We start from the raw sequence: 15,601 nt of genomic DNA, 5'->3' as shown, positions 1-15,601 counted from the left end.
CCACTCAAGCGTCAAGAATGATAATTGTTCGATAAATTTTCATGACGAGATTTCTGTGCATCTGTATCATAAAGAAAATAATACCCGGAATGGAAAAAAAAATTAATAACGTACAAAAATAACCAGTGTCTGATCATTATGAACGTTCTTATTATAAAATCATTTCTCAAATCGATATTCTTGCTTTCGTCGTTCAAGTTTTCTCCGAATCATTTCTGTTATGCAGTCATTAATTACTGTTCTTGCCTCTTTATTCAGCTCTTGATCCGGATGGTCCGTCAGATTCGTCCTTAAGCAGACAACTTTGAGTCAGCTTCTTCGAACTCTGCTCTTTTTGCTCTCTCTTTTTGGTCGTCGAGCAGTGAGAGCCGGCGAATAAATGCAGAAAACTCATCGTTTTACTCGAACGTCAACCAGTTGAACGAGTTGAATGAAGTAGAAATAGAAGAAGAAGAAGAAGAAGAAGAAGAAGAAGAAGAAGAAGAAGAAGAAGAAGAAGAAGAAGAAGAGAAGAAGAAGAAGACAGACGGGTCGCTCTCTATTCCGCATCCCCGTAAGCAAAATCTACTAAATCTGTGTCACAGAACGCGATCAGCATCAATGCTCTCACACATGCAAAATCGAATCCGAATCGCGACCGTTATATTATTAAATGCAAATGAAATCGATAGCTTAATCATAATTACCGATTTACCGGTCAAATCAAAACTCGTTTTGACCACGTGCCTCTTCAATAACACAACGGAACTTGCGATTTCACGCTCCTATATTCTATCGTAAAAACGACGACTGTTCGACGAGTTTTTATCGAATTTTTTCTAATTCCACCGAATTTATACTGTTACGCGTTTGATCGATGTAAAAGTGTTTTTTTTTCCCCTCTCTATTTGTCCGCGGGTCAAAGTTCCCTGCGTTTTATAATCTAACTCGCTTATAAACGCGTCCGAGTGCATAAACGCGGTGGAAACTTTCTAGACCGCAGCGCGATACATTTTTATTGCAAGTATGCGCGACAAGTGCAAAAGGATGCTCCTCCGTATTTACACGAGCGGAAATAAATGAAATTCCGTGGAAAGAAATCGTTGTTAATTAAATGGAAGTAAAAGGAAAGGAAAACTGTTATTCCGAAGAATTTCTGCGGTGATCAGGAATGAAAATCTACATAAGAAACTTTGTGGAAGAAGAACGCGACTCCGATTGGGGCCACGTGAAAGGTCCACGCGATTCTCAGTTTCTCATGCTAACGCGCTCTTATAATCACTTAGTTTATCTGAATACTGATCACATGTGGATCCAACAAAGAACGCGGGCGTATCCGTAGGAATAAAAGCTTGGCCTAAAATTGAGGAAAGAATTTCAACGAGCCTGAAACAGAAGCGCGTCAAACGTTCATTTAGCGTTTTCAAATCTCTGCCGTTTGTAAAAGTCGTTGAATTAACGTTTCGAGCTTATTTTCGAGAACAATTTGTCACGTTGTAAAATAGTGAAACGGACGTTTCGATCATCGATTCAGCTATTGACGATCAAATTTGTAATCGTTACAAATATATAACATAAACTTATGAATACGTCGCGGACACGATTGTTGCACAGATATTAAACCGTATCGAATATCCTGTTCATTGGAATTATCGTTGCATACTCAGCAGCTGAATAAGAAATTTGATTTCGCGATTGGCAGTTTTTTCATAAAAATCGCAAATCACTTTTGATTACGATCGCTGAGAAATCGCATGAAGCTCGTTGAAGTCAGTTTGAAACCGTTTCGAATCAGTGTTAAAAGTTTTTGAAATTAGTTTCAAGTCACATTTAAATCGTTCGTCACTTTATCGGGGGACGAATAACCCCTCAAGATTTATTGTATAAAATGTCTGGGTTATAAAATCGTTTTTCCGTGATTGATTTGAGAACTGATTCGCATAAATGTGTGACACGTGATTATAATAATAATCGGACAAGACACGACTAAATTTAAACCCCGTTTTACACCGGCACAATGATTATGCGTATGAGAAAAAGAGAGGGAACAACGTTTCGTTAAAGTCGAGTTAACAAAAAGATTAACCGCAGCCTTACGTGACTCGGTGCTTTATGGACATTTAAGTTCAATTCAAAAGGTTGTTACCCATAAGTCCCGACGCGACGATTGATATGCGTTGCGTTTAGTCACTTACTTTAATCGACAACAATTTCGGCTACCGCCTAACATGTGGCGTGCCTGCCGTTCGGACAACGAACACGGTCCGAATACAAATTCGTAAATATTCTGTATCCGAACCTCGATAATCAGATGCGAGATGCGGATGAAAAGTAAGTACGGTAGTCGTATTTCGCTCGAGACATGAGTAAAAAAAAAAAAAAAGGCAAAACTCGATTTCTTGTATCCCAGGGGATAATCTGTACATTTTTTCTCTTTGTTGCTAGAAAAAAAGTTGGAACAAATTGGAGAGTAAAAATGAAAAATACTGGACGCGACTTTCGGCGGACCTGATTGAAAATTTTTTTTTTATCTACATATGCGGGTGAAGTTGAATTACATTAATTATTTTAGCGAGATGCTAAATCGGATTTAATATTTATCGCTGGCTTTTGTACCGGAGGAACACGCCTGAGGCTCGTTTTAACCCACATTCGTAAGGAGGAGAAAATTTGCCCGAGAGTTGAGAATATTGTTGAATAAGAAAAAAATAAAATAAAAGCTATGAGAGAATAAAAAGAAACTAGAGAACGTCTGAAGCGCTCTGTAACATTATCGATGTCAAATATGATCAATTTGTTTGTTTAGTTTTTTTTTTTTTTTTTTTTCTTTTCAATTATCTCGCGGGCGTTGTTTTCTTTCTTTTCACTGTCCTGAAAATTAATACACCGAGGAGATATTTAGTTTCATACTTTTCTGTTTTTTGTTCTATTTTTATTCCTTCCAATTCCGTTAATTTACATTCTATCCTAAACTTTTTTCTTATTGTTTTACATCCGTTTAATAGGTCAGACTTGTGATATCCTGTGTGAATTTTTGCTCCTACGTCACAACAATAATACAGCCTTGAGAAACGAGTACATATATATATATATTAAAAACGTATTGTGCGTATAAAATCGCGTGCGTTATAATTTCAATGTTAATCGTCGCTGCTACCGCGTACACCGGATCTTCCTCGATATTCGAATCCGTGAATACACGAAAGTGTAAATCCCATTGTAAAAATTTCACCGTGATTAGAACGGAGGGAAATAACGCGGGGCAGCGTAACGCGATAAAAAAAAATCACGAGCGGTGCAATTTGACGGGAAAAACAAAATGGAGCGAGAAACTGAGAAGAAGATGAATATACATTCACGCATTGTGTGTACATTTCAAATGCTTACGATCAGGAGAAACGACGTTTTCTAACGCTGCTCGTCAATTTGCCCGGCGCCTCAATTCACGCACTTGCAAAGCCCTCGTACGCTTTTACAGAATCCGTTCGTCCCAGCTCGGAAGAAACGTGCGAGATTATAATACAGACGGAGTGTTTGTGTACGTATAAAGATGTGTGACCGGTGAAATCGACTTTTTCCGTAGACGCGGCGCGGAATAAAATCGACATCAAGATTCTTGGGCTCGTTTTGAGTGACACGAAAAGTTTGAGCATAATTCAAGAATCGGTCCTCGCGTCAGCTCGAGAGGCCTTTAACTGCTGGATATATGCAGATTGGAATTGAAGATGCGGATCACGTGGGTACTTGAAAAATATTAAAACCGTCATTAGAAACTCTTTCTCGAATTGACAAATATTTGGAGAAAACTGGTATCCAATAATTTGTTTACAGGTATATCGTTATTGATCTTGATAAAAAAAAAAAAAAAAAAAAAACTATTCTCATGAAAAAACGAGTTGTCGTTGTTGTTGTTATTTTTTATTATCTCTCTACGAAGCGAAGGCGAGAAACAATTTTTCGTTCAAATCGTTATAACGCCCGATTTACATATCAATATTCTATTGCAAATTTCGTATAAACTACTAATCGGTCCGAGCATCGAGATAAGGTTGTTTGTTAAAAAGTGGAGAACGATGTTTTTTGAGCCTCGTTCACATCCCGTCTCTCTTCGCGATCGTATACCGTGTGATGTTGTTATTAACACGTTCGAATCGCGTACATGGCTTTCATTTTTCACGTACCTCTACGTAAATTGAGAAGAATTTCATTTGTTACAGTAACCAGAAAAATTTCGTAAAACAGGTATCGTTAAAAAAAAACCGTTTGAATATTTTTGGTATTACGAAACACGAGGTACGCCTAACCATTTTCGTTTACCTGGAACCATATTTTTCGATTGTGGTAAAAAAATGAAAATAGTTAAGGACTGAGCGGTAACCGGAATTAACAATTTCTCTCAGTGTAGGACTCATAACGGCCACAGCATCACCGTTCACGCACCATTTATCTCACGGATCATCCTAGCGTGCGGAGACGTGACGGCGTAATCGGACGGGTTCTAAATAATAATAATGAAGGAAGAAAACAAAACAAAAAAAAAAAAAAAAAGAAAAAGAAAGAAAAAGATCCGAGTCGTATGCGTAGAAATGCGTAGAAACCTACAACGAGCGGTCAAATCCTACGGGCTAATCAATTCTGCGATCAGTTGATTGACTCCTGAATTAGCTGACTGGTCCTGCTCGTGTATCGCCTGCTCCGTATTTTGTTTATGCAAATGTTTATGCGGTAATGTATTAGAAACTGGCGCAGGCTACTAGAGATTATCGGGGTACGAACTCTGCGCGTAAGCACCTAATGGTTCCATTTATTGACCAATCTCGGCGTTGACAGGCGGCTTTTTTTTTCATCACGCGATGACAGTCGTTGCCATTAATTTAGTGGAACTTCACCGCGGTGTGCGCTGATCGACATCGTTGCCTTCAAGAGAGAAAGATAAGCCATTATGCGTAGGTATGCATTATAATCGAGGGGGAAACTTTCTCCAAAATCTGAGATACGACCGTTAACACACGTATATATGCTCACGAGAATGTAAAATTATTTATGCGACGCGGAAGGTAATTATTTAACGAAGGCAATAACGCTTGCCAAAGTACGACGTTAATTAACTTCGCAGAATTCGTTCGGACGGCCGACGTGCACTTTGCTGGGATTTAACAATAAAAGGTTCGAAAAATTGCACCTGGGAAATCAGACGATAATCCACCGAATGGTTTAACGACAGAAATCTCAAGCGTGATAATTATTCGGATGAAAGTCTTGAGAAAATTTTACCGAGCCAGGCTACGCCGCGTATTTATAACAACTTTACAGTATCACGGACGGGTAAACTCTTTTTTTATTACGTTTCGATTTTTACTTTTTATCGCCACCTCCCTTTCTTCGATCTCAATTTATTTCCTGCCTCACTTGATTCTCTGAAATCGCTTTCGGAATGCATGCGTGTGTGTGTGTGTTTTTTTTCCGTTTGCGGGATGAATGTATGTTGAAATTTTGTTCAGTTTTTCGAGGGTGATATATAATTGATAAGGAAAATAAAAATTGATTTTTCAACTGTACCTAGGGTGTCGGATGAATCGTTACTAATTGTAAAATCTGACGGTACAATGAGAATAAATTATTCGCCGTGTGATATTTTACGTGATAAAAAAAAAGACGTTGGAACAAAAGTTGTTGTGATTTCGATCGAAACGTAATAAAATATAGTCCACTCAGCGTGCGGAATAGTAGGCGGTCTAGGCGTGTTCACTTTCTAGCATCCTTTCTTTACGGCTTATAAACATTATTCACGGTTAATTCGTTCGCGTTTACGACACGCGACTACGAGCCGGAACCGAATCAGCGATATCGCCGAATGTTGCTGCGGCAACATCCGCGTTCGCGATATCATGTTACATCTGGGACAGGGTTGATATTCCGAATTTGAAAAGTTCCGAAAGAGCCAAATTCCGAATATTTTGGTAGCGAAACTTGAAGTAAGGAAATAAAAATTTAAAGAAATATCAATGTTTCTAATGGTCCGAAACACGAAGCTCAAAGTTACGAAAGTGCAAAGTTCCGAAAAAATCCGAAAAATCGAAATTTATTTTTCGTAACTTTGCTCAATCGTAACTTGAATTTTCGGAATCTTGCGTTTCGGAACTTTGATCCATCGAGTTTCCTACCGTTCGATACTTTGTTGTATCTTCAAAGTTTCATTTTTTCACTTCAAGTTTCTCCACCAAATAATTCGGAATTAGGCCCTTTCGGAACTGTTGAAATTCCGAACTTCAACCCGCTCCGTAAATAAATATAGACTTAACATAAATTCCAATGATACCCGACGCAAAAATTGAATCGTATCATACCGGGTTAGAAAATCAAGGTGTTGAATTTTAAATCAGCCGACAAATTTCTGCAGAACGATTGCACGATAAAAATAATAAACATAACCACGCGTTGCTTTAATTAAGCTAAACTAGATCACACAACAGCTTGATCCACGGTGCAGCGAATCGATTTTATCTCTGTTGAGCAGCACGCAAATATGAGTATAATAATAATAACAACAACAGGCAGTACGATACAACAATTGAGACCGGAAAATTGCCGTTTCGCTTGCCAAACTTTGCGGCATGACCGTGACAGCCACGAAATTCACACTCGAGCGAAAAATATAATTGTTCATATATATCGTTTCAAATAACTCCGCATACCATGCATAATGTATACATGCACACCTAATAAATCGCTTCTTGCATCTTTCCTTCTATTTATACGATATCCCAGATCACGGCTCGGATGAAAAAATTCCAGCGATTCGGACACGCATTTCCGATCCTTCGATGTATCCTGCGATCGAATCTTAAACATGGGAGCATCGTACAAGCGAGAGTCGGGAATGGTGCACGTAGGACATCGCGGGAAACCGGATACCTCAATCTCGTCGGATTATCAGCGCCGTTTTCTAATGGGACTTGTTCGCGTTATTGCAGTCGATCTCTAACTTCATAAGGTTAAGAAAACCCGACACCGATACTTTCCACACCAGATACACGCGTTCGAACGTGATAATTTAAATTCTTTTCCAAACAAATTCTATCGCACCGATAAACGTTGCGGCTAATTCCTGATAAAGATCGCGCAAAGAAGTTTACGTTAACCGCACGAGGCTCGGTCAACCTTTTTCGTATCCCGTTCATTTTGCGCCAGACATTCCTTGCAAATCTAGTCTAGTATCCTTGCAAATCTAGGAAAGTCTAGTATCCGTTACTATTCTTTCTCATTGCGATCGGTTAGAGCCTTGTTTAACTAAAAAAGTAGATTAAACCTCACAAACTGAGTTTGCGTTGCGATCACCGAAAAAGGATCGACGATAGCGCAAAATGGTTAGGCGTACCTCGTTTTTCCTAATTCCAACAGTATTCAAACAGTTTTTTTCAACGATACCTGTTTTACGGAATTTTTCTGGTTACTGTAACAAATGAAATCCTTCTCAGTCTGGCAAATTATTCTGTACTCGCTGTAATTAATTCGTCGTCTTAATGTCCTGCCCGGACGAAAGACGCTGTCGACTTAAGACACGACGGGATATTTCCAAAAATGGTAACGCAGCAGCGACACATGTCCGTATAATTTCCTAGTTGAATAACTCGAGTCGGCCCTCTTTCAATTACTGCGTGCTGCATCATGCGCGGTGGCCAAACATTGACCAGTTGAGGTAGGCCCACTCTTCTTAGGTCAGCGAAATGGACGTGTAATGAGAAACGACGGTGTAGCTGGTTGGAAAGTGAGCGCCGTGTCACGTCGTGCACGTGATCGTACCGTGCCTTAATGCAGCCCGTTTCGCTTTAGCCCAACGAATTACGATCCTCGATCCGCAGTTATTACCTAACTAATCGAGGACTCGCTCCGATTTGGGCCTGATTGTGCATAGCCAGAAGAGTGACCTTCTGCCCTCTCGACTCGGTCGGTTCTTTTACGTGATACGCACACAAGCTGCTGGATCGAGGTCGACAGATCCAAAACTTTTATCGATAAATCATTTCTCAATCATTGAGGGTAGTCAGCATCAAAAATTGATCGCATCGCTTCATCGGGATCACCTTCTTCTTTGAAACGATTGGAAACGAATTGTTAACAACCGTCCAACCATCATCATAGGCTACAAAGTCAATGTGCAACATTATACACGTGAAAGCCCTCAGAAATGCATATGAAAGGAGGTTTTATCCTTGTAAATCACGCACCCAAGCGCGTGTATTCACACGTTGATAACTTCATCGCAAGTTAAATTAAATTACCCCTCTACGAGAGATACGACGGGTAATTTTTCACTCGACGTTAAGCGAAATGACGGAATGTAAGATACGTGCCATTTCACTCTTGTTTGGTACGGGTAGCCTGGTTTACATCCTCGTCAGAATACAACCGTTTTGCAGGGTAACTGTACTCGGAGTGCAGACCGATTGTTAAGGCAGCGAGACAAGGTCAGGTGGAAGAGCCGCGGCGTGAATGGAAGACGGACGTTGGGATGCAGACGCCTCTTGCCGGTTCCAAAGAAACCGCAACAATCCGAGCAGTAAATGCGAATGCTGCAACCATCGAGCAATATCCCGTTCAGGCCAGGAAATGAGGCAAGTACCATGCCCTGGCATGTAACGTAACTTTAGCCAAGAATCGCGAACGTTCCCAGCCTCGATTGCCATGGCTCATTACATGCCGCTAATTAAACTCGGAGGGATTTGAACGTTTGCAAAACAGTGTAACGCAGGCAGGAATAAGATAATGTCCACGTTCCTCGTTGGATGTTTATTGCGTTGCTTTTTTATCATTGTTCGACAGGAGGGAAATTGCGTCCTTTCGACAAACCGGTATTTCTCCTAGGACGATGTTCTTGGGTTCCAGCTTTGGACTCTCTAGTGAATTAATTTCCCCCGAGTCACGGGCGAATTAAGTGGTACAGGCGTGCTACGAATTTTTCATTACCAGAAAATGATACGGTTAATAAAGCCTTTCACACCTCTAATCATGACGTATCCAGCATGGCAGGAAGCAAGTTCGTAACTTACAGAGTGCGGCTGCAGAGCGATAGCGTCGACGATTTGGTCCGATAAAATATCACCTCTAATTATACGAGTCTGTACCCACGTTGGGTAGAAAATTTAATGAATAAAGATGGGCTGAATGGTCAATGCGTCCCAATTATACGTGTGTTCCTTTCAATAAAAACATCGCGGCATTATACACTCGTTGGAGCCTCTTCGTTATGTTCACCATTCCGTTGACGATGAGTTACCGTAGTCAAAGTAAATCCTCTCGCCTCGCGTTGTTTTGAAAAACGCGTAACATGTCGCGCATTTTTAACGATATACCGGATTTTGCGGTAATCGATCTGGGAGTAAAAAACGGGAAAACAAAATTTGTCTCAACGTGGGATAAACAATTTCAGGGCACTGTATCCAGGTCGGAGGAACGAAGGATCTGAAATTGCGTTCGACTTTCGCCGTATTACCGAAAAAGCGTTACGCGGAAGGTTTTGGAAACATTGCTAAATAACAGGATGACAAATAATTACACAGTTGTGCAATTATAAACAAACATAAATAAAATTGTTTTCTGGAAGTTTATTTACAACCTAATTTCTCCAATATTTTACGCCGGTATCCTAAGAGCGGTACAATTATCCATAACAAATAACCACAGCCTGGAGACTTCGTGTGCGTTAATTTCCTCAATTTTTCAGAAATCGGCTGACTCTTCGCGTTCAACACTGCCACTTTATTACCGTGGGTCTATCGCAGCGAAGCCATAGGGAATGGATGAATGAAAGGAGAGGATCTACCCACACACAGATGTCTGTTATAAAATCGTGCCAACGAATCGCAGACAAGGTGTTGAGCCTACCTGGAACATCGGCTTTGGTCTGAAGATACTCCGGGCACGAGAGCATTAGAAGATTAGAAGTAATTAGGCGGGTTTAAAGTAGCGTGTAGTCATCTGGAAGTGCCCTAGGTGGAAGCAGCTCGCTTTCCAATTCATCTTTCAATTGTCGGACTTGCAATAATCGATCGCGTTCCCGTTCCTCTTGAGCAAAAAGTGATTTGAATTGCTTCGTCCTTTCAATTGATCCGCCTGCAGGAAGCTTCGAGTGAATTTGATAACCTTGATTACTACAATCAATTTCGATCAGTGATTTTCTTCCAACTTGGAATGAAGCGTGATTTTTACAAGGTTGGGAATACCGGAGAAAAGAAGCGGAGAAGACGAGAAAAATGTTCGTGAAAACCAACGAATTATGGTAAAACTGTAAACCGGCAGCAACGCTGAGCGAACCGAAACGAATGAAGAGCACGCAGAATCCGCTTATAGTCACCATCATCAGGACTTTCTCCCAAAACCGTTACTCGCGCGTTGCAGCCACGGTGCGGATACCGTCTCGGGTATTTTAACGAAGAAGAAGCGACGTAGATACGAATAACTGACATGAAGAGAGAGAGAGAGAGAGAGAGAGAGAGAGAGAGAGAAAGAGTGGGAGGAGGAGGGAAGGAGGAGATAGAAGGGGGAGAAAGAAGATCTGGAAGATGATAAGATGAAGCGAAATAAAAATATTGGAATTTTGGAACTTTTCAACGCGGTTCGATCATCCGAACTTTCACAATATAACGGTGAACACGATTCTACTGCTTAGGTAATTATCCTTCGAGATATCTCGACGTAGTAGGTTTGAATTATCCAATAGTTTTTTTTTCTCTCTTCTCCTAGTCTTTTTGCTCCTCATCTTTTCTTGGGGCCGCTAGGCAGCCTTGAAAAAATGACACAGAATCTCGTCACATTCTTTGACCAATTATTCGTCAACCTTCTACAATCTTATGGATTCGTTCTCTCATCCTGTGTGGAACGTGCATCGAAGAAAGCAAGAAGAAACACGAAACGTTTTCAACGTCAATTCTAATTCGAATAGATTCTATCGGACACGGTGTAATGTAGAATGATAATAACGACGTGCACCGCTGCCGATGAAACAAGTCAATTGATGATCGATAAGGGATCTCCGATCGGTGGTCATGATTGTTAGAAATGAAAAGAAGTCTGATTCATCGTTCATTCACGTTCATTCGGCCTGCGCTGATCGTCGAGTGCGTGTTTTACAGCAATCGGTGACGTATCGTCACAGACTGGTTTTTAATTGTTGAAAAAACACATCGAGAGCGACTACTCGTGAATTGGAACACATCGGCGAGTGTTGTTTGACCAGTAATGGTCCGGTAACCGTACTCGAAGCGCATTGGCGTTGGCCAATGCACAGTTTTGACACTGAACTTCGTTCGAATTCTTCGATTCAAACCGCAGGCGCCCGAGTAGGCACGGAATCAACGCGATGGGTTCGTTGACGCTGCATGCTCGGTTGCAAAACTGTATTAAACAAGTTTTCTGCCCCTCTGAAACCGTTAATACACGCGTCCGCGCATCGGACAAACTGGTTTTCGGAATGCCTCGACTAGATGGCACGAGACAATGACCGACGAAGGCGACATGTAGGTGAGCAGGTTAACAACTGACCAGGAAGGTAGGCAGGTAGGCAGACCGTTCCGTGTCTAGGTTTCTGGTAGCTACGGCATTTCACGCCGAGCTTGACCAACACTCTAGTAGTAACAGTCTTCCGTCATCCTGGACCCGTTATAACAAGCTCGCTTAAGAAGCGTCCGATGCACGTTCGCATCATCGAGTATATACTGGATATACGCACAGGCATACGGATTCGGAAGGGTTCGCCGAACGCTTCGTTCGTTGGTTCGTTGTTTTTTTTTATTTTTTTTTGATGGTTTTTGTTTCTTGCTCTCTCTCTGTTGTAAGTGGCAAGAACGGCACGGCGCGCACTTTGTAACGAGGAACGGGACGGATGATGAGTTTTGGGAATGCTGGGGTACCACTCACCCTTCTTCCGTTTTACGGTGTTCGTCCTGATGCGAACCGGCGCTACATCCTCGAGGAAAAGGGATCCCAGGATAACGAGGACCCAGACAAAGCGGTGACAGCCGTTTGTAGACGGCATGGCTTTCTCGGTTTATACCTGGGGCACTTCGTCTTGGTGACTGACTCCGGCACTGGCTAACCGGTAACTGAGTTTACTAGCTCTCGGTGGTATTCGCGGGACTCGTTGTCACTCGCAGCCGCGACACTGCACCGGATGATCCTTCGAACCTCGCCGACGAGAGGAATTATCGCGATTTACGACGGTACCGACAACTCGAAGAGCCACCACAAACGGACCACTATCCGAAATACCAACAACCCATTACGTACGGCGCGTTTACCCGAACTCCAACCGTCGCTCGCCTATTTAATACCTATCGCTCCACCTCCGCTGTCGCCAGATTGGCTCCTACCCTCGATACCCCCTGCCAATGGTAAAATTCGCACGCGTTCACCTCCTTTCGAGAGATACGGAGAAGAACGGCCGCAACCGTTCCCAAGGAGAGTTTGGCGCTTTGACTCGCCTATGCCGCAGCCTTGCTTGTGGTGGTTGCTCTCGAGGCGGTATGGTGGTGATGGTAGAAGAGGAAGTGGTGGTACCGTTTATCCTGCGAAGGTGGTGCGGAGTCGGTGGAGGTGGTGGACGCTCGCCTAGGACCGGGCCTCCCGTGTCTCTTGCTCGGGCTAAGGTTGCAGTCGCGATGAGGAATTCCGAGGTGGACTTCCTCCGAAGGTGAAGGGAGCTCCGCTCGGCCACGATAGACCAGGAGGTGGGGCGCCATCGGCGACTCGGACCCCGGGACAAGACCCGGACTAAAAGTCTACTTGCTACACGACCAATCGCACGGTACCTTTCCTTTTCCTAGAGCCGTGCAACAGCCGTCCGTAACGCGATGCGGAAAACCACGGGATCCCGTTTCAGCGATAACCAGGACCACACCCTTCGACTATCGCCTTGACGTTGACAATGGGAACCCATTTTCCTTTCCTTTCGATTTCCACGACGTCTTCGCGCTCGCTCTTCAACGTCCAGATGCAGCAAGCTTTCGCCCACTCCTCCTACCGCGTCTAATGTCCCATGGTGTTTGACACGCCGGATCGGAACGTGACCTTGTCGATGTTAACCGCGCTTGAAACGATGTCTGGGAAATTGTAGCAGTCCGTTGTCACAGTGATTGACTTTCCAGGTGTATACAAGGTGCGCTTGCGACTTAGAAACGCGACCAGCTCCACGCCTCGCATTCTAATCTCGGAGTCAGCCTCTGTCCGTGTGCAGCTTGAAAAGCTTAAGTGCATGCAATCGTCGAGAGGCATGCACCCACGCTCGAGGAATCCCCTGCGCGGTTAGAAATCGAAAGGGAATTTGTTGGAGCAGCGAGCGAAACCGATGTAAATCGAGGCAGAACGGATATGTCGGTTGATCCGTTACTTTCCAAGAGATCGCGCGCTGCCTTGCTAATTTTCTTGAATCGATACCCTAGCGTAGTAGGTACTCGAAATGGCGACTTTTTTTCTTCTTCTTCTTTCTCTTGGACCATCAACATGCCGGTGTGCGCCTACGCGCCTGATCGCGAAATTGTCTCTCAGGTTTTACCTATGCTAGTTTTAATTTAAACCAACGCGCTTCCGCGTTCGGTCGATATATCGTGCCAATTTTTTGCTGCAAATGGTGCAGTGAAATGCAGGCGCGGTTCGGATATCTCTTACGAGAGAGTTCACAATACTCTGATCACGGCAGTTAATCAACCTGCAAGCATACAGCTGCGTTACGTGAACGGTTGTCTGCTTTGTTCGATAAAGAGACGCACGTGGGTATATCGTCCATTGTGCATTCATCAACTGCACGGCATTTTTTTCGAGAGCCTAACGAGCCGTTCCTTCGTTAATAATGGGTTGAGATAAACGAGAGGAGATTTCAATCGTCGTGCAGCATCAGATTCGAGAAGATTCCTTTCTTCTTCTCGGCTGCAAATACCAAAAAACAATTCACCTCCGGAGACAAAGGTGCAGGAATTTCTACCGGGATCCAAGAGAGTAAAGATCCTCTAAGGTTCTCTCCGAGCTGGTGGTGAACGGGACTTGAAAAATCATCAAGACGCAACAACGTGGCAGAAAATTTCCTGTCGGACAAATTTAACAACGGCTATAATAATCGCGGAAGAATGTAGACCACGCCAATTGCAAGGACTGTCCAAATCCGATTTGGCGTACGGGCGACTTTCCTGGGCGGTGATATCTTGTACCAACATCGTATTTCGCCAAGTGACCAATACCTCCGATTAAGATCGGTGTCGGTGAGCGGATTACGTCGGGTGCGCAATGAGTCGGTAATGCTTATACCGGGCAGAATAATTACTTGTACGAAAGATAAAAAGGTAGATACGGCTAGTTTAATTGGTCATTTATCTCGAGGAACCTTGGACGAACTTATTTGGGCTGGCCGGCGTTGGTCCGATATTTCGTTACCGATTCCTAAGCGGATTTCGCAAACGTTTGGAAACGATAACTTGTAACCTCAAGTGGTTCGAAAATCTGGAACGTCGAGGGATGTCTGGAAACTTCGGCAACGGTTTCAAGTCGTCGATGCGCAGTGTGTCCGATCGCTCGATCGGTAGCACCTCGCAGAAGCTGAATGCGGAAGACGCGGTTCAGTTTCGCGATCGATAACAATCTCAAGGTTCGTTCGACCCGCCCTCTCGTTAAAAGACGTCGCACAGAACTTCGCGTTTTGTCAGCAGCTCGAGACGGACGGAAGAGCTCGTTACTCAACGTATCACAGCCGAGTCACTCTACCCCCAAGAATTGGAAGGCCGAATTATGCGGAACACCGAAGCGACGCCTCTGGACTTCGGTTCTCCAAAGGTATAATCATTGTTCGTACACGGATCTCGGCTCTCGAGGACGTTTTTTATCTCCTATCAGCTCCCGGATTCATTGACCCGACTTCTCCTTCCCCCGCAGACTGATACGAATCACTGCTGACCACGGGAAGTAGACTCGTATACAATGGAGGTACCTACAGCATGATTGGGTCATGAAACCAATCCTGCAATTTTCGGACAAAGTGCTCATATTCGAGAGATCGGAATATTTCAAATCATTATTCACACAGCTATCAGATTTTGATTGATTCGCAGGGTTTTCAAAGATTTCAAGTGACACTGTCCTCGCCTCCGTTTCATCGTTTTATCAACCAACAGTTCGTTATACTCGAGATACATCATCAGGCCCAATTCCATTTCGCCAATTCATCTGGGAGCCTATATATTACGCTTCGTTTTAACCGTTCTCCAGTATTGGTTTTCAGAGAACCTGATCTGCACCTCTGATGAATTTCTGCGGTAAAGGTCGTCTAGTCATTGTCCTGCAGTCTTAGCGCACATGGATATCGTACCTACCCAGATGAAGCTTTGGAGGTCAGTGGACTGAGTGAAGGTTCAAAAATTGTAACTGCACATTTGCAACGGTGCTTGCATATCCTTTGGAAAAGTATGATCGGAATCGAGGGGTTTGTTTCGATAATATTTGTCTAGATTGAATTATTTTTTCCTCGTTCTACTTCTGGAATGTTTTTTTTTTTTTGTTTTCTTCCTTTTTTCGAATTTCACCATCAGAAGTCGCGGTCACGCGTCGCTGATATTACGCAACGACAATAATAATCCGTTGA

At 43.2% G+C, this 15,601-nt stretch overlaps 1 protein-coding gene and 1 long non-coding RNA gene across 2 annotated transcripts in view; one reads left to right on the top strand and one right to left on the bottom strand.

Annotated features, from left to right (window-relative positions):
* The window catches only part of LOC107226145 (laccase-5), a 32,970-nt gene extending 20,585 nt beyond the window's left edge, over positions 1-12,385 (bottom strand). Inside the window, exon 1 of the mRNA XM_015666850.2 lies at positions 11,896-12,385. Coding sequence (XP_015522336.1) covers positions 11,896-12,013 — 118 coding nt within the window. The 5' untranslated portion in view covers positions 12,014-12,385. The remainder of the gene's footprint in view (positions 1-11,895) is intronic.
* Positions 12,386-14,591: 2,206 nt separating this feature from the next.
* LOC124294837 lies at positions 14,592-15,397 on the top strand. Its single transcript, XR_006904775.1, has 3 exons — positions 14,592-14,611; positions 14,673-14,796; positions 15,242-15,397. It is a non-coding gene; the product is annotated as an uncharacterized LOC124294837 (long non-coding RNA).
* Positions 15,398-15,601: the final 204 nt, after the last annotated feature.

This window comes from Neodiprion lecontei, chromosome 5, assembly GCF_021901455.1.
Source record: "Neodiprion lecontei isolate iyNeoLeco1 chromosome 5, iyNeoLeco1.1, whole genome shotgun sequence".
Lineage (NCBI taxonomy): Eukaryota > Metazoa > Arthropoda > Insecta > Hymenoptera > Diprionidae > Neodiprion > Neodiprion lecontei.
Note: the sequence above shows the minus strand (reverse complement) of the source record. Positions and strands in the feature narration are given on the sequence as shown.